The 22870-nt window shown below is 42.0% G+C and overlaps 1 protein-coding gene across 2 annotated transcripts in view; it reads left to right on the top strand.

Moving 5' to 3' along the window:
• The window catches only part of LOC126347693 (probable glucosamine 6-phosphate N-acetyltransferase), an 87706-nt gene extending 64894 nt beyond the window's left edge, over window positions 1-22812 (top strand). Inside the window, exons 6-7 of one of the 2 annotated variants that reach the window (XM_050002297.1) lie at window positions 19787-19845; window positions 22793-22812. In XM_050002297.1, coding sequence (XP_049858254.1) covers window positions 19787-19845; window positions 22793-22797 — 64 coding nt within the window. In that variant the 3' untranslated portion in view covers window positions 22798-22812. Of the gene's footprint in view, window positions 1-19786; window positions 19985-22792 lie in introns of those variants that run through there. The other variant, XM_050002296.1, reaches the window with a different exon arrangement.
• The last annotated feature ends 58 nt before the right edge of the window (window positions 22813-22870 follow it).

The raw sequence follows: 22870 nt of genomic DNA, 5'->3' as shown, positions 1-22870 counted from the left end.
TTCTCGCATCTGGACTAAGCATGCTCCCAGCCCCTGAGATGAGGTCAATAGCCTGGGGCTTAACTACAACCGGTTGGTGTTTTCGACCGCGTAGTGTGACGTAATTCATTACGTGGAGTAATTTCAGTTAGTTGCACTGTGTCGTTAGCTGCTGTGCCGTTATTTTTCCAAAGGTGTGGTGCTGTACACCGTTAAGGCATGGCATTGTTGCCGCGCTTCGGCCACTGCTGCAGTGACTGTGTTCATGTTCGGCTTAGGGCCTTGTGATGGTAAACTGTAGATCGCTCGTGCATTGAAACTACTCCTGTTGTTTTGAAAATTTCTTTTAAATATTTTTTTTCCGTTACAGTTACTGTACTCGTCATCTCTCAGTATGTAACTTTGCTGTTGTGTGTACTATATTTGCTGTGTTGTTTAGATCATGTTATACTAACTGATTTACATAACTATGTTACTGTTGTGCCTGATTTTCTGTTGCTCTATTGGGTACAGCTCTGTCCTCATAGATTAAGTTGATAGAGTCACGCACTGAGAGAAAATATTCAGTGTCGTGCAGTGGCGTTGTGACTAATTTTTCTGTAATGTGCGATGGTACATGACTTTTCAAAATTATTAACACGTTTACCTGTGATATTGTGTTCGTCCAGTATCATGTCTTATTCAGGTAGTTTTCAAAGTATCCAAGTAGATTACCGTATTTGCCATTGAATGGTGCGGGGTTAAAAACCTCACGTTTGAGTCTTTGTCGTACCTCCTTGGCCAGTATTTGTCGATGTACTTAAACCTTCTGCAATAGGCATGCATTGCGCTTGAAATTCAATTGTTCGATGGCGAAATTCTACGCCATCTTGACTGATTACGTTTTCGCTATTGCCAACAGCAATGGACATATTTTTTCTGCCATGTTGTATGAATATGCGAAGATAAAAATTTCACAAAGAAACGTTAAAATTTCAGATGCTAATTGTAAGTTATGGGATGTCAAAGCCTGTTTTACGTCTATTATGATAAGCAAACTATTGTGTCAGTTCTTTATGTTTTACTGACAATGCGAATCACACTGAAAAACTCCTGTAAATTTTCCACCATGAAATCAAGGAAGGGAATAACGAACAAAAGTTTCTATATACATCATAAGAGGTGATATCAAGCATAACAACAAGCAACTTGCGTAGCCATCCTACATTTGCTGCACTGAACAAAACAGCTTACTGTGGAACATTTTACGTAACCTACTTCCAATTCTTATTACTTTCCAAAATTTCACCTCAATTTTATGCGTTTTAGTTTTGCTTGCTGTCCATCATTATTCATGCAAACAGAAAATACAGACAATTAGTTTTTTATGACTATTAACAATGTCATAGAAATTTCTTACTATAACAATTATTAACAAACCCTACTAACAATTGGTGCCCTGAAGTCCTGGCACACAGGTCGACAGTTGTGTTGTAACATAAATAAAAAAATATACATATGAATGATATTTGAAGGAGATGATACAATTGTGTCATTAGAAATAGTCTGTGCTTGTATGAATTTTTAGGCTATCTGGCTTTTCTTACGTTTAGATTGTAGATGCCGTCAGTGGACTCAAAAGTCATGTCATAAATAAGAAAAATCCTCCTTGCTTGACTTCACTTCACTTGAATAAAAAATATTCAATACTGGTATCAAATTTTTTTTTCTTATTTTGAAACATGCATGATACAAAACACTCGTAGCCCATTGTATTCAGAACGCACTTCTTAACAGAACTTAGAGTGAGAAACAAAAACATGTATAAAGAAAATTGAATGATTTTTTTCCTTTCATTTGGCCAAGCGCTACCATGCATTCATAATTAACGTCTTTGCCAATACTTATGGTCGATCGGTGTTTCATTTTTTGTTTTTAGTAAATTTTAACTTTACCATATCCTAGGAGTCTTTCGTAATATACCCACACACTTCCCACTTCCACACAATATAGTGGCGTAGTATTATTTTGTCAGTAATACTGAGTATCGGAGGGAAACTTAAGAATAACAACAACAAAAAATATTGATATTAGGCCTTTACTTTATGGTGTATTTTCACTGTATTGTTAACAGCTGCCAGTATTTTACCATGCCTCCCTCCTTAGACCTACGTCTCAAAACCTTAAAAAACTTCAAAATTAATTTATAGGTCGATTCACACTTTATGAAACGTAACGTCAAAACTTTTCACAATGCAAGTGGCCGGATTCAAACAGGCCATCAACAGAGTGATACGTGATGTCAATGTCAAGGTATATTTGTAAGAAGGTATTGGCTTTGAAACGGGTGGGTGGAATTAACACCGTCTTCTATAGTAGGGTGCAGGTAAGATGGCGACTGAGCGAAGCATTCTGCGCAAAGAGAGAGAGGGAGAAAGCATGCGACGTCGTCAGTTTTCCCTGTCAGTGCACTATCAGGCGTCAGCTACGTAGGCTGCCAAGCGATAATGCGCCTATATAGCAATGTCGTTATTCGTTAAAGTTTCACTATACTAATGAATATGTTATGCCTCTAGTAGAGGATATTCTACCTATAATTTAATTTAATAGTTCATACATTTTGAGTAGTTCGTCTCGCTATTTTCGTGGATTCCAATCTCTGTTTGAGTTACTGATTTTGATATAGTCTATACAATTGTATAAATAATGCGTTTTTCGTCCTTATGCACGATTTTTCTTACTGAGGCGTAACAATGACAGTGGTTACACTTCCTAAGTGAAGGAGCACACTCTTCAACTTGCGGCCGAGACCAGTTAGAAATGTTTGACAAGGTATCCTTAATTTTTTCATTTATATTGCCATGAACACGCTGCACAGATTGTTGTACATAGCAAGTAACGTTGTGGCCATGTAAATGAACAGTGTACTATTGACTTAGTAGAAAATGCAATTCTCAGCCACTGTTTCAGAACGACCACAGACAGCAAGAAAACGGACATGCACTGAGATGGTTTTAAATGTGGAAGTGAAAATATTGCACTCAAGTGAAAACGGCAGCAACGCGGGCGAATTTCAGTAGCAACTTGATGCTACTGAAATTACAATTGACACATTGTAGCAAAGCATACTGGAGCAGCCAAGACAGGTCATCCTGTAAGAAGGTATGTGGAACTGTGGAAGAAAAGACCCATTAACCACTGTGTAATAAGGCTGAAATACGTCTGAGTGAAAATACAAATAACGTACCATGTGTTACTCAACAGCCGGCCACGGTGGTCTCGCGGTTCTAGGCGCTCAGTCTGGAGCCGCGCGACTGCTGCGGTCGCAGGTTCGAATCCTGCCTTGCGCATGGATGTATGTGATGTCGTTAGGTTAGTTAGGGTTAAGTAGTTCTAAGTTCTAGGGGACTGATAACCACAGATGTTAAGTCCCATAGTGCTCAGAGCCATTTAAACCATTTTTTTTTGTTACCCAACAGTGACATTAATGTAACGTGTTTGGAAATAATGTTAACTGTTGATCATAAACTTGTACTTTATATAATCAGGACAGCCAATTGAACTAGTCGTGTAGCTAAGCTTGTAGTTGAACAGTTTGTCAGATCATAACAAAATAAAAAATGACTGATTTTTTTTTTTTTTTTTTAAATGTGGGACATTATTACCATTTATTTATGACAACTTTGGGCGATCACTATTTACTTCTACACAAATAAAATACAAAACTGTGTAATCATGTTCCAAAGACGAATTCACAGCTACTAATAACATTTAATACCGCCACAAATCCAATTACCACACAGACAAGGCAATGACGGATTTAGTAGTTACCAAGTCGCGACTGAGATGTCGCAGCGAACAGACGTGGAGAGTGCGCTCGCGCGCTTCGCGAACGATGCGGCAACCGCAACCGCGCCGGCCGGCCGCGGTCCGGCAGGGCCTGCCCTGCCGGCCGCCCCGCCATCAGCCGGCGCATCTATGACGACTCACCCCGCGGGACAGGGAAGAAGTAGTACCTCGACCGCGGAGACATACATGGACGCTGATATGGAATACGGTTCGGATTCGAGTGCCGCTACAGCGGAGGACGACAGAGTGGAAAGGAGGGGGTCCGCGCTGTACAGAAGAAGCCGACGAGACCGATCTTTAGAGCGTCACGCAACGCGCCGTGACACAACTACAGAGGGCTTCAAGCAGCCGCCGCCGAAGAAACAAGCCCGCGCGAAAAACCTTACGGTTGTAGCGCGAGAGCTGGACGTGAGCAACCGCTACCAGCCTCTGCAGGGGGAGGGGGCGACCCTAGAAGAAGCTGGCCGTTCCCTCGCCGAGCAGCAGAATCAGAGGGAAGAGCAACAGCATGCTGCCAACGCATCGCACCAGCAACAGGACGACGCTCCGCCATCGCCGGGCCAGAATGCAGGAAGCCGCGCACCGCCGCCTGGTCCACAGCGACGAATCCCGCCGATTGTGCTAGTCTACAAGGAATCATATACGGACTTCCGAAACTGGCTCCATTCCACGTGTACACAGCCGTTCACCGTGCGTCAAGCCGGAAACGGCGACACGCTGAAGTTGCAACTGAACTCAATCGATGACTATGTGAAAGTCCACGACGAGCTTGGGAGGAGGGGCGTCCCGATGTACACGTTCCAAGCTGTTCGCCCTCCAACTTTGAAGACGCTCATCAGACGCATTCCGCCGTCGCTGCCGAATGATGAATTAAAAAATCGCCCTTGAAGATGCAGGGTTTGCAGCTTCAGTCGTTGACCACCATCGCATGCCGGGCACTAATGAAAAGACGGGACACAGAGTCGTTGTCCTGCCCGACACGCCAGCTCACAGGAAAATATTTGAGCTGACCAGGCTGTATGACTTGGACATCAAAGTTGAGAAGCTCAGGAAGTCAAGGGGGCCGGTTCAATGTTTCCGGTGTCAGGGCTTCCACCACGTTGCCCGCCTCTGCACCATGCCTTGGCTCTGCGTCAAGTGCGGTGGGAACCACGACAGCCGACAATGCACCAGGAGCCGCGAACAACCCGCTACCTGTGGCCTTTGTGGCGGTAATCACCCAGCTAACTACCGCACCTGTGTTAAACACAAAGAAGAGAGCCGACGTCAGCGAGGTCTTCCACCTGCACCGCCGAGGCCTCCCAGGAACCACAGACGCTGGCAGCAACTGCCACCACCAGCACCCCCGACGCCTGCTGTGACCAAAGCGTGGCCCTCGCTGATAGAGCGGAGGGCAGCTCGACTTCACTCGCAGCAGACTACTACGGATGCCATGAAGCAGACACAACCACCCTCGACCACGTCGACTGCCCTACCAGGACCAGCAGCACCGCCACCTTCAAGCCAGCCGACTCATCCAGCACCATCAACATCACAGACTGAGCTGAAGGACCTATTTACACTTTTGACGACCATCGCGGCGTCACTGGCAGAGGTCACCAAGACGCTGGCCCAACTACCAGCCACCATCACCGCCACTGTTGAAGTGTCGGTCAGCAGAGCCATCCAGGCACTCAGAGAAGGCAACGTCCACCATGCCTAGACACCTTCCTCTCGACGACCTTCGTATCCTCGAATACAATGCAGACAATCTCACTCATGACGTCGCAGAACTCCAGCAATTCCTCAGTGATCATAATATCGACATCTGTCTTGTCAATGAGACTTTTCTTAAACCGGGGATCAGAAGCAACGTGGCCAATTACTGCTGCTATCGCACGGACCGCCTTACCCATGGGGGTGGCACTGCCATCTACATACGTCGCTCCATCAAACATTACGAAGTGCAGGCGCCTACCACAAGGACCATCGAAGCAACAGCGATCGTAGTGGAAACAAGGACTGGACCTGTGACATTTGTTGCGGTGTACCGCAGCCCTCGTCGCCTACTCGACCTCGACGACGCCAGAACGCTATTACGGATGCCGGGAAAGTTCCTTATAGCTGGGGACCTGAATTCCAAGCACGCTGCATGGAACTCGCTACACACAAACATGAGCGGGCGTCTTCTCCTGCAGGCTGTTGAAGAAGCCCAGGCACACGTCTGTGGCCCTGAAGAGCCAACTTGCTACCCGTCCAATGGCGCACCGGACATCTTAGATGTGGCAATTACTAAGGGAATTCCCCAATACATGACTGCGGAAGTGATCCATGGACTGAACTCCGACCATCTGCCGGTATTATTCCAGCTTCAGGTTGCGCCGGAACTTTCTGCAGGACGCCTCAACCTGAAGCACACGAACTGGGACCAATTTCGTGATTCTGTTGCCTTCTCTCTTGACGTCATCCATGACCCAGACGAAATCGACGAGACCTCCGTAGAACGGTTCGCCACTTCCATCACGGACGCCCTGGAACTGGCCACACCACCTCCAAGGCCACCTCATCGTCCACCACCGGATCTGCCACCGCACATATTGGACTCCATACGCACCAGGAATAGACTCTGCCGTGAGTGGCGCCTCACGCGCGACGCAGCACTGAAACAACGCATCAACCAACTTAGACGAGACATACGGGCTGCCATAATTGAACACCGGAACCAGCGATGGGCTGCGAAGCTGCGATCGTTTACGCCCGACCCGATGAACTTTAACTCCATCAGGTTCTTCACAAATAGACGAAGCCGGATACCGCCGTTGACAAATGATGACCGCACTGTGTACAAGTCGGAAGACAAGGCCAATATGCTGGCGGACGTTTTCGAAACGAACTTTCGACCGCTGGACGACGGAGTTGACCCCCAGCGGGTTGCAGACATTGAAAACGAAGTTACTACCATACTTCGTGCAGCCGACGACGACGCCGACAACGATGACGACCTCATCCCTCCAGTAACGCCTGCTGAAATCGACGCTGGCATCCGGGCCTTACCTGCCAGCAAAGCACCTGGCTGCGACGACATCACGGGAAGGACTTTAAAACAACTCCCGTGGACCGCGATTGTGCACTTGGCAACCATCTTTAATTGGATTTTTGCTACGGGCAAGTACCCAGCAGCGTGGAAACATTCTATAGTGGTGGCTGTCCCGAAACCTGGGAAGAACCGACGACTACCCACCAGTTACAGACCGATAAGCTTGCTACCACACCTCAGTAAGCTCTTCGAAAGGCTCCTGTTGAAGAGGCTCCACACCATCATGGACCGCCTCCAAGTTCTGCCACCGGAGCAGTTTGGCTTCCGATCTGGTCATTCCACGACACAGCAGATTCTTAGGGCAACAGAATATATTACGTCAGCCTTCAACAATGGAGAGTTCTGTGGTGCTGTTCTTCTGGACGTGATGAAGGCGTTCGATAGTGTATGGCATCAGGGCCTCATTTGGAAGCTTAGCGCCTTCGGATTCCCCAGGGCGTACGTCAAGCTCGTTGCCGCCTACCTCCACCAACGCACCTTTGCGGTCAGAGTAGGGGATGCACTTTCCACGGCTAGACCTATCCGTGCAGGGGTCCCACAGGGCTCAGTCCTCGGACCAGTCCTGTACTCAGTCTTTACATCGGACCTTCCGACACCACCAAGAGTCGACAAAGCCATTTACGCCGATGACACCATGATATACACGAGGGAGAAATGGCTTGAAGTCCTTGTCCCACGACTGCAGAGTGCCTGCTATGCCCTGGAGGAATGGGCAGGAAAGTGGCGCATCCGGTTCAACCCACAGAAGACGCAAACCATCATCTTCACCAAGAGGAGACCTGGCCCTCGCCGACTTCGACATCTTCGGAACCTCCGACTTTATGGAACCGAACTGCAGTGGACGGACTCTGTTAAATACCTAGGAGTGACCATGGACAAACAACTTACATGGAAGCGCCACATCGACGACGTCCGCGCTAACGTGTCACGAAGGATAGGGGCACTTTTCCCCTTCATCAACGAAGGCTCGGACTTATCGATAGCCAACGGACTGTTGATATTCAGGATGTACATTCGCCCCATCTTTGACTATGCCTGTGAGGTATGGGGCAATGCAGCAAAGACACATCTTCAGCGCCTTCAATCGCTCCAGAATAAGATACTTCGCCGTGTTTTCCACGTTCCCCCGCAGTTTCCTCACCGATACATTCATGAAGCAGCCGAAGAATTGGAGGTACCGCAGAGACATAAGCAGCTTGCACGACGATTTTATGCCAGGACTGAAACTTCGACCAACCCACTGATACGACACCTTGGAGCACCGCCTCAGCCAAGGGAACGCTATGCGCGACCCATTGCCATCCTTGAAAGGTAAAAATGTAAAAAGAAAACAATCCGAAATACGACGGAATCTGCACCCAAGATGGAAACTGATTCATGCCCGCCCACACCCATGACACACAAACAAATAAAGATGTTCAACACAAACCTACCCCCCTGAGAGATGTAGGAAATGCTTACAAGTAAACCCTGCACCACCAAGCTGAAGCAGATCAGCCAGAAGAAAAGCGGAAGTAGTAGTTACCAACTTAAAGCCAATAAAACGACGCCATCTTTTTCGCTGTCAGACTGTTATGAATCTTACTCACATATACTTGTTACAAAAGGCTCCATAATACAGTCCCTACTAATTTCTTGTTGATAGTCCTCAGCCTGAAATTTTTCTTCATGCCTTACACAGTCTGCCCATGTAGAATTTGTAATGTTCTCGATTGCTGCATGTATAAGATTATCAGCATCTGCAATTTTAAAGGTAGTGTTCTTTTCTGCAACGATACCTTTCGACTGCGCCCATATCATCTCGATGGCATTGTAATGACAGTAGTACCGTGGTAATCTCATTTCTTGGTGCCTGTGTTGTCTAGCAATCTCGGCTATCTCATAGGTATGGCAAGCTGGCATATTTGCATTGACAAGTAACATCAGTTCCACTCCGGTTCGTGCGGGATTTTAATAGTTGATAACCAATAGATAACATCTGACTTTCTGGTATGGGTAGTAGGGACTTTGTTGAGTTACACTGAGTGGAAACTGGCGTTGTCCATCACAATAACTGAATTTGGGCAGAGGTATGGCAATAATTGTTTTGTGAGCCATTGTTTGAATACACTGTACAGCATATCGCTGTGGAAATCCTCAGATCTCTTTGACTTTGAAGCCTTAAATATTAGTTTGCTTTTAGGAATAAACTCTTAATACCCTGAACATGCATGTACAGTAAGTCGACTTTAAGTGGAACTTTGAACCATCAAATCCATCACTCATTTTCCAGCACAATGACCTTGTGTTGTTTTGGTTCATACACCTTTCGTCAATAGAATCAACGCTAGACGTCCCACTGTCTCCAATCTGCTGCATTCTTCTTAAAAATGCTGTCCTTGCAGCTACAATATCACTCCTCTCCATAAAGAATTTTCTTCCATTGTTCGTCTGACGATATCGAAAACGCATTTCCTTTAATACACTTAGCACTGTCTACTGACTGCCGTTAAAATCCAATTTCTCTGTCATTTGGGAAACTAAATTGTCTGCAGTCATGTATTCGCCCCTCGAATGCATATCAAATATTGCCCGACATTAAAGTTCTATGATAAATCGTCTAGATCGACTACTTCTTTTTTTACTTCACCGCTTCCCAGGTGATTTAAAAGATGCCAACCCACTGGCTTTGATAGACGTGTTCGATTCACTGGAGATGCGCTGCACAGTTCGCAGTCTTACTGCTCCCAACTGGAAATATTTCGAAGCAGTAGCATTCTGTTACAGCTACTATGGAGTAAATGCTGCTGTACTTTATTTGATTTCTGTTTCTTTTCATTTTATTACTGAAAAAAGTGAAAACAATGGTCAACCATTATACTTTTTAGATTCTGAAACTAAAAGAACAGCAACCTATGTTTGTTTTCTGCAGCAGTGTGTGTCTTAGTGTGGGGGGAGAGACAATATATGCAAAGCAATGACCTATTCCACAATCTTACACGATTTTTAGATGAATAAATAAGAAGACTTAATTCGTGCAACAAAAAAGTGGGATAAATTTTAGTGTCCAATACCACCCGTCGGCTTTCACCAATGACGTCATACATAAGGCAAAGATGCCTCAATGGACAATCTATGAATGGGTTGGATCATACTCGTAAACAAACAAATGTAGCATGCCACAAAATAATAAATTTAACGCGACTGTTATTTACTCGCGAATTTCATTTAAACGATTTGAAGATGACTGAAAGAAATAAGATCACGAGAGCAATTGTTGTTGTTGTTGTGGTCTTCAGTCCTGAGACTGGTTTCATGCAGCTCTCCATGCTACTCTATCCTGTGCAAGCTTCTTCATCTCCCAGTACCTACCGCAACCTACATCCTTCTGAATCTGCTTAGTGTATTCATCTCTTGGTCTCCCTCTACGATTTTTACCCTCCACGCTGCCCTCCAATACTAAATTGGTGATCCCTTGATGCCCCATAACATGTCCTGCCAACCGATACCTTCTTCTGGTCAAGCTATGCCACAAACTTCTCTTCTCCCCAATCCTATTCAATACTTCCTCATTAGTTATGTGATATACCCATTTAATCTTCAGCATTCTTCTGTAGCACCACATTTTGAAAGCTTCTATTCTCTTCTTATCCAAACTATTTATCGTCCATGTTTCACTTCCATTCATGGCTACACTCCATACAAATACTTTCAGAAATGACTTCCTGACACTTAAATCTATACTCGATGTTAACAAATTTCTCTTCTTCAGAAACGCCTTCCTTGTCATTGCCAGTCTACATTTTATATCCTCTCCACTTCGACCATCATCAGTTATTTTGCTCCCCAAATAGCAAAACTCCTTTACTACTTTAAGTGTCTCATTTCCTAATCTAATTCCTTCAGCATCACGTGACTTAATTCGACTACATTCCATTATCCTCGTTTTGCTTTTGTTGATGTTCATTTTATATCCTCCTTTCAAGACACTATCCATTCCGTTCAGCTGCTCTTCCAAGTCCTTTGCTGCCTCTGACAGAATTACAATGTCATCGGCGAACCTCAAAGTTTTTATTTCTTCTCCATGGACTTTAATACCTACTCAAAAACCGGCCACGGTGGTCTCGCGGTTCTAGGCGCGCAGTCCGGAACCGTGCGACTGCTATGGTCGCAGGTTCGAATCCTGCCTCAGACATGGATGTGTGTGATGTCCTTAGGTTAGTTAGGTTTAAGTAGTTCTAAGTTCTAGGGGACTGATGACCACAGCAGTTGAGTCCCATAGTGCTCAGAGCCATCTGAACCTACTCCAAATTTTTCCTTTGTTTCCTTTACTGCTTGCTCAATATACAGATTGAATATCAGGGAGAGACTACAACCACTGCTTCCCTTTCATCTCTCTCGACTCTTATAACTGCCATCTAGTTTCTGTACAAATTGTAAATTGCCTTTCGCTACCTGTATTTTACCCCCGCCACCTTCATAATTTGAATAAGAGTATTCCAGTCAACATTGTCAAAAGCTTTCTCTAAGTCTACAAATGCTAGAAACATAGGTTTTCCCTTCCTTAATCTAACTTCTAATATAAGTTGTAGGGTCAGTATTGCCTCACGTGTTCCAACATTTCTACGGAATCCAAACTGATCTCCCCTGAGGTCAGCTTCTACTAGTTTTTCCATTTGTCTATAAAGAATTCGCGTTAGTATTTTGCAGCTGTGACTTATTAAACTGATAGTTTGGTAATTTTCACATCTGTCAACACCTGCTTTCTTTGGGATTGGAATTATTATATTCTTCTTGAAGTCTGAGGATATTTCGCCAGATGGTAGTATTTTGTCAAGACTGGCTCTCCCAAGGCCGTCAGTAGTTCCCTTGGAATGTTGTCTACTCCGGGGGCCTTGTTTCAACTCAGGTCTTTCAGTGGTCTGTCAAACTCTACACGCAGTATCGTATCTCCCATTTCATCTCCATCTACATCCTCTTCCAATTCCATAATATTGTCCTCAAGTACATCGCTTTTGTATAGACCCTCTATATACTCCTTCCACCTTTCTGCTTTCTCTTCTTTGCTTAGAACTGGGTTTCCATCTGAGCTCTTGATGTTCATACAAGTGGCTCTCTTATCTCCAAAGGTCTCTTTAATTTTCCTGTAGGCAGTATCTATCTTACCCCTAGTGAGATAAGCCTCTACATCCTTACATTTGTCCTCTAGCCATCCCTGCTAGGCCATTTTACACTTCCTGTCGATCTCATTTTTGAGACGTCTGTATTCCTTTTTGCCTGCTTCATTCACTGCATTTTTATATTTTCTCCTTTCATCAATTAAATTCAATATTTCTTCTGTTACCCAAGGATTTCTACTAGCCCTTGTCTTTTTACCTACTTGATCCTCTGCTGCCTTCACTACTTCATCCCTCAGAGCTACCCATTCTTCTTCTACTGTATTTCTTTCACCCATTCCTGTCAATTGCTCCCTTAAGCTGCCTCAGAAACTCTGTACAACCTCTAGTTCTTTTAGTTTATCCATGTCTCATGTCCTTAAATTTCCACCTTTTTGCAGTTTCTTCAGTTTTAAGCTACAGGTCATAACCAATAGATTGTGGTCAGAGTCCACATCTGCCCCTGGAAATGTCTTACAATTTAAGACCTGGTTCCTAAATCTCTGTCTTACCATTATATAATCTATCTGATACCTTTTAGAATCTCCAGGCTTCTTCCATGTATACAGCCTTCTTTTATGATTCTTGAACCAAGTGTTACCTATGATTAAGTTGTGCTCTGTGCAAAATTCTACCAGGCGGCTTCCTCTTTCATTTCTTGCCCCAGTCCATATTCACCTACTACGTTTCCTTCTCTCCCTTTTCCTTCTACCGAATTCCAGTCACCCATGACTATTAAATTTTCATCTCCCTTCACTATCTGAATCAGGAGAGCAATTATGAGTGCATATATTATATTTTCCACATGTACTCAAAGATGGTTCAAATGGCTGTGAGCACTATGGGACTTAACGTCTGAGGTCATCAGTCCCCTAGAACTTAGAACTACTTAAACCTAACTAACCTAAGGACATCACACACATCCATGCCCGAGGAAGGATTCGAATCTGTTACCGTAGTGGTCACGCAGTTCTGGACTGAAGCGCCTAGAACTGCTTGGCCACCACGGCCAGCCCATACGTAGTGCAACAACGATCTAAAGAATGAACCGTCGAATAGTTGGAATCGGTAACTAGAAGCAACCTATGTAGGAGGTCATTTCTAGTTGTTGTAGTTCTTGTTGTGGTCTTCAGTGCTGAGACTGGTTTGATGCAGCTCCCCATGCTACTCTATCGTGTGCAAGCTCCTTCATCTCCCAGTACCTACATCCTTCTGAATCTGCTTAGTGTATTCATCTCTTGGTCTCCTTCTATGATTTTTACTCTCCACACTGCCCTCCAATACTAAATTGGTGATCCTTCGATGTGTCAGAACATGTCCTACCAACTGATCCCTTCTACTAGTCAAGGTGTGCCACAAACTTCTCTTCTCCCCAATCCTATTCAATACTTCCTCATTAGTTATGTGATCTACCCATTTAATCTTCAGCATTCTTCTGTAGCACCACATTTCGAAAGCTTCTATTCTCTTCTTGTCCAAACTATTTATCGTCCATGTTTCACTTCCATACATGGCTACACTCCAAACAAATACTTTCAGAAATGACTTCCTGACACTTAAATCTATACTCGATGTTAACAAATTTCTCTTCTTCAGAAACGCCTTCCTTGCCATTGCCAGTCTACATTTTATATCCTCTCTACTTCGACCATCATCAGTTATTTTGCTCCCCAACTCGGAACGACTGAAAGCAAGAGGAAACTACTGCCGTAACTTTTCCAGGGGGCATGCAGCTTTACTGTATGATTAAATGATGATGGTGTCCTCTTGCGTAAAATATTCCTGAGGTAAAATAGTCACCCATTCGGATCTCCGGGCGGGGACTACTCAAGAGGACGTTGTTATCAGGAGAAAGAAAACTGGCGTTCTACAGTTCAGAGCGTGGAATGTCAGATCCCTTAATTGAGCTGGTGGAGTAGAAAATTTAAAAAGGGAACTGGATAGGTTAAAGTTAAATTTAGTGGGAATTAGTGAAGTTCGGTGGCAGGAGGAACAAGACTATTCGTAAGGTGAATACAGGACTATAAATACAAAATCAAAGAGGGGTAACGCAGGAGTAGGTTTAATAATGAATAAAAAAATAGCAGTATGGGTAAGCCACTACAAACAGCATAGAGAACGCATTATTGTGGCCACAAAGCCCACGCCCACTACAGTAGTACAAGTTTATATGCCAACTAGCTCTGCAGATGATGAAGAAATTGATGAACTGTATGATGAGATAAAAGGAATTATTCAGGTAGTGACGGGAGACGAAAATTTAATAGTCATGGGTGACTGGAAATCAAGAGTAGGAAAAGGGAGAGAAGGAAATATAGTAGGTGAATATGAATTTGGGGTAAGAAATGAAAGAAGAAGCCGCCTGGTAGAATTTTGCGCAGAGCATAACTTAATCATAGCTAACACTTGGTTTAAGAATCATGAAAGAAGGTTGTATACATGGAAGAACCCTGGAGATACTAGAAGGTATCAGACAGATTATATAATGGTAAGACAGAGATTTAGGAACCAGGTTTTAAATTGTAGGACATTTCCAGGGGCAGATGTGAACTCTGGCCACAACTATTGGTTATAAACTGTAGATTAAAACTGCAAAAAGGTGGGAATTTAATTAGATACCGATTCCAATATTACTGTTTGTTGCGCAAAAATCTTGTAACATATAAGAAACGTGCTTAAAAAATGATCTTCTTAGTGAACTACAGTATACGACTAGAATTTCAAAAAATGAAAATCTTTACACACTTTACTCCACACATAAAGAAATAAAACGCAAAAATGACCAAACCCTGGGACTGATAACTATACTACACGAAAGTCACACCAAGTGCAGTAACTCCGAAACAACACTCAGTAAAACTGATACATCGGGAATGAAAGTAAAATAAGGAGCAGTATAGCAAAAACATCGAAAAGGAAAACATAAAAATGGCTACATAAAAAGAAACTTAGCGCGTATGAACTTCCAAAGGTGTCAAAGACCGATGCTGAAAAGAACGAAATAAGGACATATCAAGAAATAATAATATTAGATCGTCAAACTGTATCGAAAGAAGCAAAATCCAGAATAACTAATGAAAAAAATAATGAGAAACACAAACTGCCAGGTACCACCCAAATCAGTTCTTCCCTACCACCCACTCTCAATCAGACACAGAGTTTTAGACTAATAAAAAAAAATGAAACCACGAATCAATCACATAAATCCTCCGGCAGAGACACAGCAATATCCCTCAACCCACCATTGTAACTAGAAAATTTTAAAACGACAGAAAAACCTCCCTCCAGAGAAACCAAAAAAGTTGCACTCACACGATACAGTAACATAAAAAACGCAACATAAAACAAGAAAAAAGTATCATACCCACTAACAAATAACTAACAAAACGAGGCTTGTACTTTGCTGACTACTTTCATAAAGGCAAGAAATAAAGAATAGCCTTTAGGAATACTCTTCCTCCAACAGTATTCATCTAAGTGGCCTTGCAACACTGAAATCCTTCTCTTTCTCCACCCGACAACAGATTTTACAGTCCCCCAATACCCCTCAACAGCATTAGTACATGCCCCCATATTACAATCTTTAAACTGAATATTTATGATTCACGAGCAAATGATGATAACCCCTTTCATCCAACCCCTTGTATGAGGCAAACCCATCCGACATGACTACGGAACCAAAGCCCAACAACCTCGTACTCCCTTTCATACTTTCTCTTTCCAAAATGTGATGCATCTACTTCAACTATAGTAGTCCTTGGGCCTCCTATACTTTATAAATTCCCTGCAGGTTTCTCTACAAAACGAGAACCAGTCGACTACAGTGCAACTGGAAACGCCTGCTTCATGCATGACAGATTTGCAAGAATATTCATAGCAAAAATAGTAGGTTAGCATGACAGTTACTTCAAAATTCAGCCTCGATCTTTCGAACCGCATCCCCGTGCGTATTGATCTCCATATATGATTATTTTCTGCACCCCAACATGTATTCATCGGAAGTTCGTGATGACTTAACCTTCGTCAAAACCATATAATTTCCACAGACACTGCACTTGCAAAATTCAGCAATGACGCCTAATGATTTGATTTAGATTCACTCATTTTCTGAAGCGGAATTTTCGCAGTAAAAACAAATGATTCATCCATAACGAACTGCGTGAGAAATCATGACCTTATAAAACACGACTACTTATAAATCACGATTACTTTCATTAACAAAAGATGCTGCGCGTAATGAGGAAATCCAGAGAAATCATTTAACGTTCATCGACAGCAATCTGTGGCGCAAACAAAATAACATCACACATTACGTCATTGGTTAAAGCCCACAGGTGATATCGGACACTAGAATTGAACCAAACAGAGAATGGTATAAACTTCGTAATTTTTGAGACCAAGCATTGTATAAATTGCGGATTATATGCAGGAAATAGCTCCAGACTGTGATGTGGCAGCTATTAAACAAAAATTAATTATTCGAAATGTCTACATCAATGAATACAATAAGATTCTAAAATCCTTGGAGGGTAGTGTGTCTGAAGATGATATTTACTTGTCATTTGTTGTTTGGTTTCTGTTGCAGACAACATTTTCGTCTCAGAGTGTTATTTCCTTTATAAATCTGTTTGTGGGTTCCAAGTTATCTTTATGCAAAATCTATTTTGGAGCCAACATTCTTTGTATTTAACTCTTGTCATAGTTCTAATGCTATAACCTGAACTATAACATTTATATCCACCTGTATGACTTCCATTGATGCCATACTGAAACCTGAGTAACTACGTAGAATTTGTGGCATCATGAGTAAATGGTAACTCATAATGCCACAACAGAAAGCCACAAGCCATGGAGTCACATTAGCTGTGTGCATGAACCTGGCATCATTTTCAATGTGCTGCTGCCCCTCTAATTATCAGTTGAGGAAAGAAATTTTAATGACAATTGGCTGTGGTTTTACAAAGGATATTTAAGTTCAGTAAACTAAAAGGTGATGTAGGATATTCTTCTCTGTTGCATATTCATAAGAGGTCTTGCAAAACAAAACAAAAAGCAGCTATGACTGTGGCAGAGGACGAAATAACTGTCTAAATGATCAAGACAGTGGTTACTTAAGTTACCTGTTTACTTCGAAAATCCAAAGAATTAGCTTTGAGTGTTTGAGAACAAAGGCATTGCTCAAGTCACTCTTTCCATTTCACACAGAGCTTGGTTGTGTGGAACAGTCACAGTTCTATGGTGTTAGAGTTTTAAAGTAATGAAATCTTATCTACAGAATCCTATGTAAGTTATTTGTGTCGACAAAGAAACTTCCAGTATAGAAAAAGTTAAGTTATATGTTTCACTGGGACCTGTTCTGTTCCCTTCCTGCCCTGATTTATTAGATCCAGTATAGTGTTACATGTAGATGATATAAATTCCTCTCACAGCAATAATGATATTGCTACATTTCAAACTTTTGCTGAAATTGCATGTGCCCAACCATCTTCTTGGTTTAGAGCAAGTAGGTAATTTCTGAATAAAACCAAAACTCAGCAAGTGCTTTGTACTCTGAAAGACAAACTTCCCTCAGATGGTCTATGTCATATCAAGTTTTCTGGGATATATTTAGATGATAAATTATCCTGGGATCAACATGTTAAATATATTAGAAGTAAGTTGTCTACAGTAGTTCATTCGTTTAGGTAGTCATGGATTGTGTTATGTTAGATCATTCTATTTTTCATTTTTTAACCACTTCATGTAATATTATATTATTATAATGATAACTTAGACTTGTATGCATGACATCTTAAAGCAGAAGAAAGCTGTTAGGGCAACTAGAGTTTCTTCATATGAAACTCACACCAAACTTCTGTTTTTGAACAAGAAATCATGCTTTTAATAAACTGTGTATTGATGTATACACACGTTATATTTTAATATCTGTGAAGAAAAAGTTAGCAGTAGTGAAATGCAGACAAAATGTGCATTCTCACAGCACAAGAAGACAAGCAGTAGAAACTATCACTGTGTACAGGCAAGTATTATCTTGTTGAAATATAAGCACAGGCTGACTTACCATGAAGGACAACAAAACAGGATGCAATATTGTCGACGTACCACTGTGCTTTAAGGGTGGTGTGAGTGACAACCAAAGGGTTCAAATGGCTCTGAGCACTATGGGACTTAAAATCTGAGGTCATCAGTCCCCTAGAACTTAGAACTACTTAAACCTAACTAACCTAAGGACATCACACACATCCATGCCAGAAGCAGGATTTGAACCTGTGACCATAGCAGTCGCGCGGTTCCAGACTGAAGCGCCTACAACCGCTCGACCACACCCTCCGGCAATAACCAAAAGGGCTCCAACAATGAAATGAAATGGTAACCCAGACCATCACTACTGGTTGTCAGGCCATATGACACATGTCAGTTACGTTGGTATCCCACTTTTGTCCAGGGCGTCTCCAGACTCGTTTGCACTGGACATCGAGGCTCAGTTCAAAGCTGGACTCACCACTGATTACAATTCTACTGCAGTTAATTAGATTCCTGGACAAAGACATGTCTGGAGACATCTCAGACAGTGACAGAATACCAACCTGACTGTCACCCACACTACAGCCTGATAACCAGGAGTGATGGTCTGGGGAGCCACTTCTTTTCATATAAGGCCAATTTGGTTTGTCATCAGCAGCACCCCTACAGAACAGCACAATTTTGACGATATTCTATGCCCTGTTTTATTGAAATTCTGGGCAAACATTTCAGCAAGATAATGTCCACATGCAAAAGGCAAGAGCTGCTACTGCTTGTCTTCATGCTTGCAAAGCCTACCTTGGCCAGCAAGGTTACCGGGTATTTCACCCAAATGAGAACGTTTGGAGCATTGTGGGCAGAGCCCACTAATCATCTCAGGATTTTGATGATCTAGAGCTCCAACGGGACGGAATTTAGGGCAATACGCTCAGGAGGGCACCCAACAACTCTATCAATCCAGCCCAAGCCAGTTAGCTGCTTGCATAGGGGCAAGAAATGGATCAATTCATTAAACACTTCCACAGTTTTTTAAGCTCTTTCTCTTGACTAAATCATTCTTTTTTTTTTCTGGAATTGAAATCATTTGTTTGGCTGTATACATATATCACACCTACTGATATCCATCCCATTTGGATAATTCCTTCGGGGTGCATCTTTTTTTTCTTTTGGCATACATAACATTGTCTATTGCTGTAATGACAATGAAATTATTATTATTACTACTACTATTAATACTACCCTGAAGCAGTTTTGACATGTTAATTTTTTTATTGAATTACAAGAAGAACATGACAATTGGCAAAATTATTTGTGAATGAACATTTACAAACTTCTGTTGACACTCATAACTTTTTGAATTCCATTATCTCTGACACTGAGTTTCTAAATACGTCCTCAGTTGTTTTCCTGCTAGGTCTTGGAATCTTGCGATTGATTAGGCTATGCAGCTAGTATTATAATAATAAAACATAAATAATTAAAGGAAAGAATGAAGGAAATTTGATTGCTAATTGTACTTTTGCTTGCAATAAGAAGAGAATATTAGTACTACTGCATTATTATGTAATATTCTGCACGTATCACATTATGCTGTTGTTCATTCACTTTATCTTCGGTCATTTCTATTTTCTGTGCCCCTCACTATACATATTTTAATTATATTTGTCGTCTTCTGAAAGCCTCTCCTTCTGTTAATTTTACGAAAATACGACTGTGAACTTCTTTTCCTCCATTTCAATTATAGATGCAGGCAGTCGACTCCAGGGAACACCAGTGCATCTCAAGATGATATGAAATATGAAGGTATTCTTCTTAACTCGGTCGTATTTCACTTTAATAAAAATACTTAATAGTGATATCAAGTCTTTTTGTATTCAGAAACACATATGATACAAAACACTTGTATCCAGAATGAGATTTTCACTCTGCAGCGGAGTGTGCGCTGATATGAAACTTCCTGGCAGATTAAAACTGTGCGCCCGACCGAGACTCGAACTCGGGACCTTTGGAAGGTAGAAGACGAGGTACTGGCAGTAGTAAAGCTGTGAGTACCGGCCGTGAGTCGTGCTTCGGTAGCTCAGTTGGTAGAGCACTTGCCCGCGAAAGGCAAAGGTCCCGAGTTCGAGTCTCGGTCGGGCACACAGTTTTAATCTGCCAGGAAGTTTCATATCAGCGCACACTCCGCTGCAGAGTAAAAATCTCATTCTGGAAACAACCCCCAGGCTGTGGCTAAGCCATGTCTCCGCAATATCCTTTCTTTCAGGAGTGCTAGTTCTGCAAGGTTCGTAGGAGAGCTTCTGTAAAGTTTGGAAGGTAGGAGACGAGGTACTGGCAGAAGTAAAGCTGTGAGTACCGGGCGTGAGTCGTGCTTCGGTAGCTCAGTTGGTAGAGCACTTGCCCGCGAAAGGCAAAGGTCCCGAGTTCGAGTCTCGGTCGGGCACACAGTTTTAATCTGCCAGGAAGTTTCAAAATACTTGTAGCCTATTATATTCTGAGCAGTACAGCATAACAAAACTAGTACATACGAGAGAGTGAAACAAAATCATGTTCAAAAAAGTTAATGATGTTTGTGGTCATTTGTCTACACTTTAATGTGCATTCATAATTAATGTCTTTGCCAGCGCTTATATTCGATCTCTGATTCCATTGTTATCACTGTTTCATTAAGTTTTAGATTTTAACTTCACCATATCCGGGAGTCTTACGCTATGTACCTGATTGTATCACTTATGTAATGAAGATAAAAAGTTGTATTTGAACCTAAATTGACATAATGAAGCACAATTAATTTACTTGTATTCCTAGAATAAAAGTGTGTACTTTCATTTATTCTCCATCTTTAAGTGTGCAAACTGCAGGCTGTAGTATTACATACAACCAGTTGTTCTTTGAAGGTAAGTATATATATAGTAGAGAGAGAGAGAGAGAGAGAGAGAGAGAGAGAGAGAGAGAGAGAGAGAGAGAGAGAGAGAGAGAGAGAGAGTTGTTCTATATATATATATTGCTCATTTAATACTGTGATTGTTCACTCACCTTGTCCTGTATTACTAGTACACTAGTTGTACAGCCTTAGGCATCTGCAGGACAGGTTAAGGGCCAGTTGTACAACATTGAGTTAAATCCAGAGATAGTAAACTGTGGAATAGGCTAACCATTGGTTAACTTCGAGCGTGCTTTGTATGACACCATTTTGTTCCCCAGTTAGTTATTCCTGAAATAGCATCCCGATCCAGATATGTTGGCAACAACTTAGCTCACTGGGTATATTCGCGTATGTCATTTCATATTTACTTTAGTTGTCGTGTGCGGAAGTAGCGAGCCTAACATGAACGATAAACGTCGCAAAATTATTCGTTTCAGGATATTTTGAGACTGGTAGATATTGTAGAACAGTTGAAGAGTGTAGTAGGAAAGACGAAAATTTATGCAGTCTCATTCAATGAAAACATTAGCGCAAAACATTTAACTAAGTTTGTAGGGTACTTGGTGTGTTTAACAGTATCGCGATATATCATACTATTTGTTGTTTGATCAGTAAGAGATCTTTCTAGATTTCCTAATAAAATTACACTCCGCTTCAACAGGCCATGAAGGTCTTACGGTGCTGACCCGTCGCTGTTTCATCCTCAGCTCACAGGGTTCACATGATGCAGATGTGTAGGGGCATGTGGTCAGCACACTGCTCTCCCAGCTATATCGCATTTTATGAGACTGGAGCCGCTAGTTCTTAACCAAGTAGCTCTTCAGTTTGTCTCACTAGGGCTGAGTGCACCTCGCTTGCCAACAGTGCCCAACAAACAGGATCCAAATGCTAGCCAGTCTGATATTGCTTAACTTTGGAAACCTGACAGGAAATGGTGTAACCACTGTGGCAAGGCCTATTTCCAAATAAAGTATGGGAAAATGTGCAACAAATTCCATTCATAAACACCTTCATACAGATTGACGAGCAGCTACAACATATGTTCGATTTTTTACCCCAAGAGAGAAACACACAAATATTATTCCTAGCGTAGGTAACAGAGGCTACTGATCGGTACTGCCCAATATGTGGAATGTAAGTTCCAAGTCGTGAGCAATGAAATTTACAGTTTGATAAAGTTGTCAAGAGAAGGATGCCATAGTCCAAGTAGTGACGTAATACAAACACAACTGTGAAATGTGGTTAGCTTTGTGAAACAGTTGGCCTCTTCTCCACCAAACTGTGACAACACAGAAATAATTGAGGTTGATGTGACTGACAATTCTGAGAGCTGTTACAGGCTAGCTTGCTGCTGTATTTATGTCTTAGAATGATTAATTTATTACAGCAGCAAGGTGTTTCTATAGAAAGTACCTTTGCTGAATTATTGAACACCATGCATCCACTTTTGCAATTACTGGGCATATATAGATCTTGTTTCTGTGATGTTATTATTAACAATTATATTGAGAATATATATGAAGAATAAGATGCCAAATTTATGATAAACAACCATAATCTTTTTTTATAATACTGGTTAGAAATGTTCATGTGGCACATATCAAAATCAGAGGCTGTTATTGTATCCAACCCTACATATTTTAGAAATAATAACTATTTCATACATAATTTTGACTTTTGCAACCACCTTTAGCAGCTGTATGTAATCTGGGAGCGAAGGGGAAGTAACTGGGTAAATGGAGGTGTGACACCTTCACTATTTTTTTTTTTTTTTTTTTTTAGTTTTCTACAGTCATCTCAGTTATAAACTGTCAATTTTATTTTCAGAATAAAAATATCTGTTCTCAAATGTGAAGGAAATAGCAGAGCCGCAGATAGTTCTACTTCAAAAGTAACTTGAGAAGA

Source organism: Schistocerca gregaria, chromosome 1, assembly GCF_023897955.1.
Source record: "Schistocerca gregaria isolate iqSchGreg1 chromosome 1, iqSchGreg1.2, whole genome shotgun sequence".
Taxonomy (NCBI): Eukaryota; Metazoa; Arthropoda; class Insecta; order Orthoptera; family Acrididae; genus Schistocerca; species Schistocerca gregaria.
The sequence above is the reverse complement of the archived record's forward strand: the minus strand, read 5'-3'. Positions and strand labels throughout refer to the sequence as shown.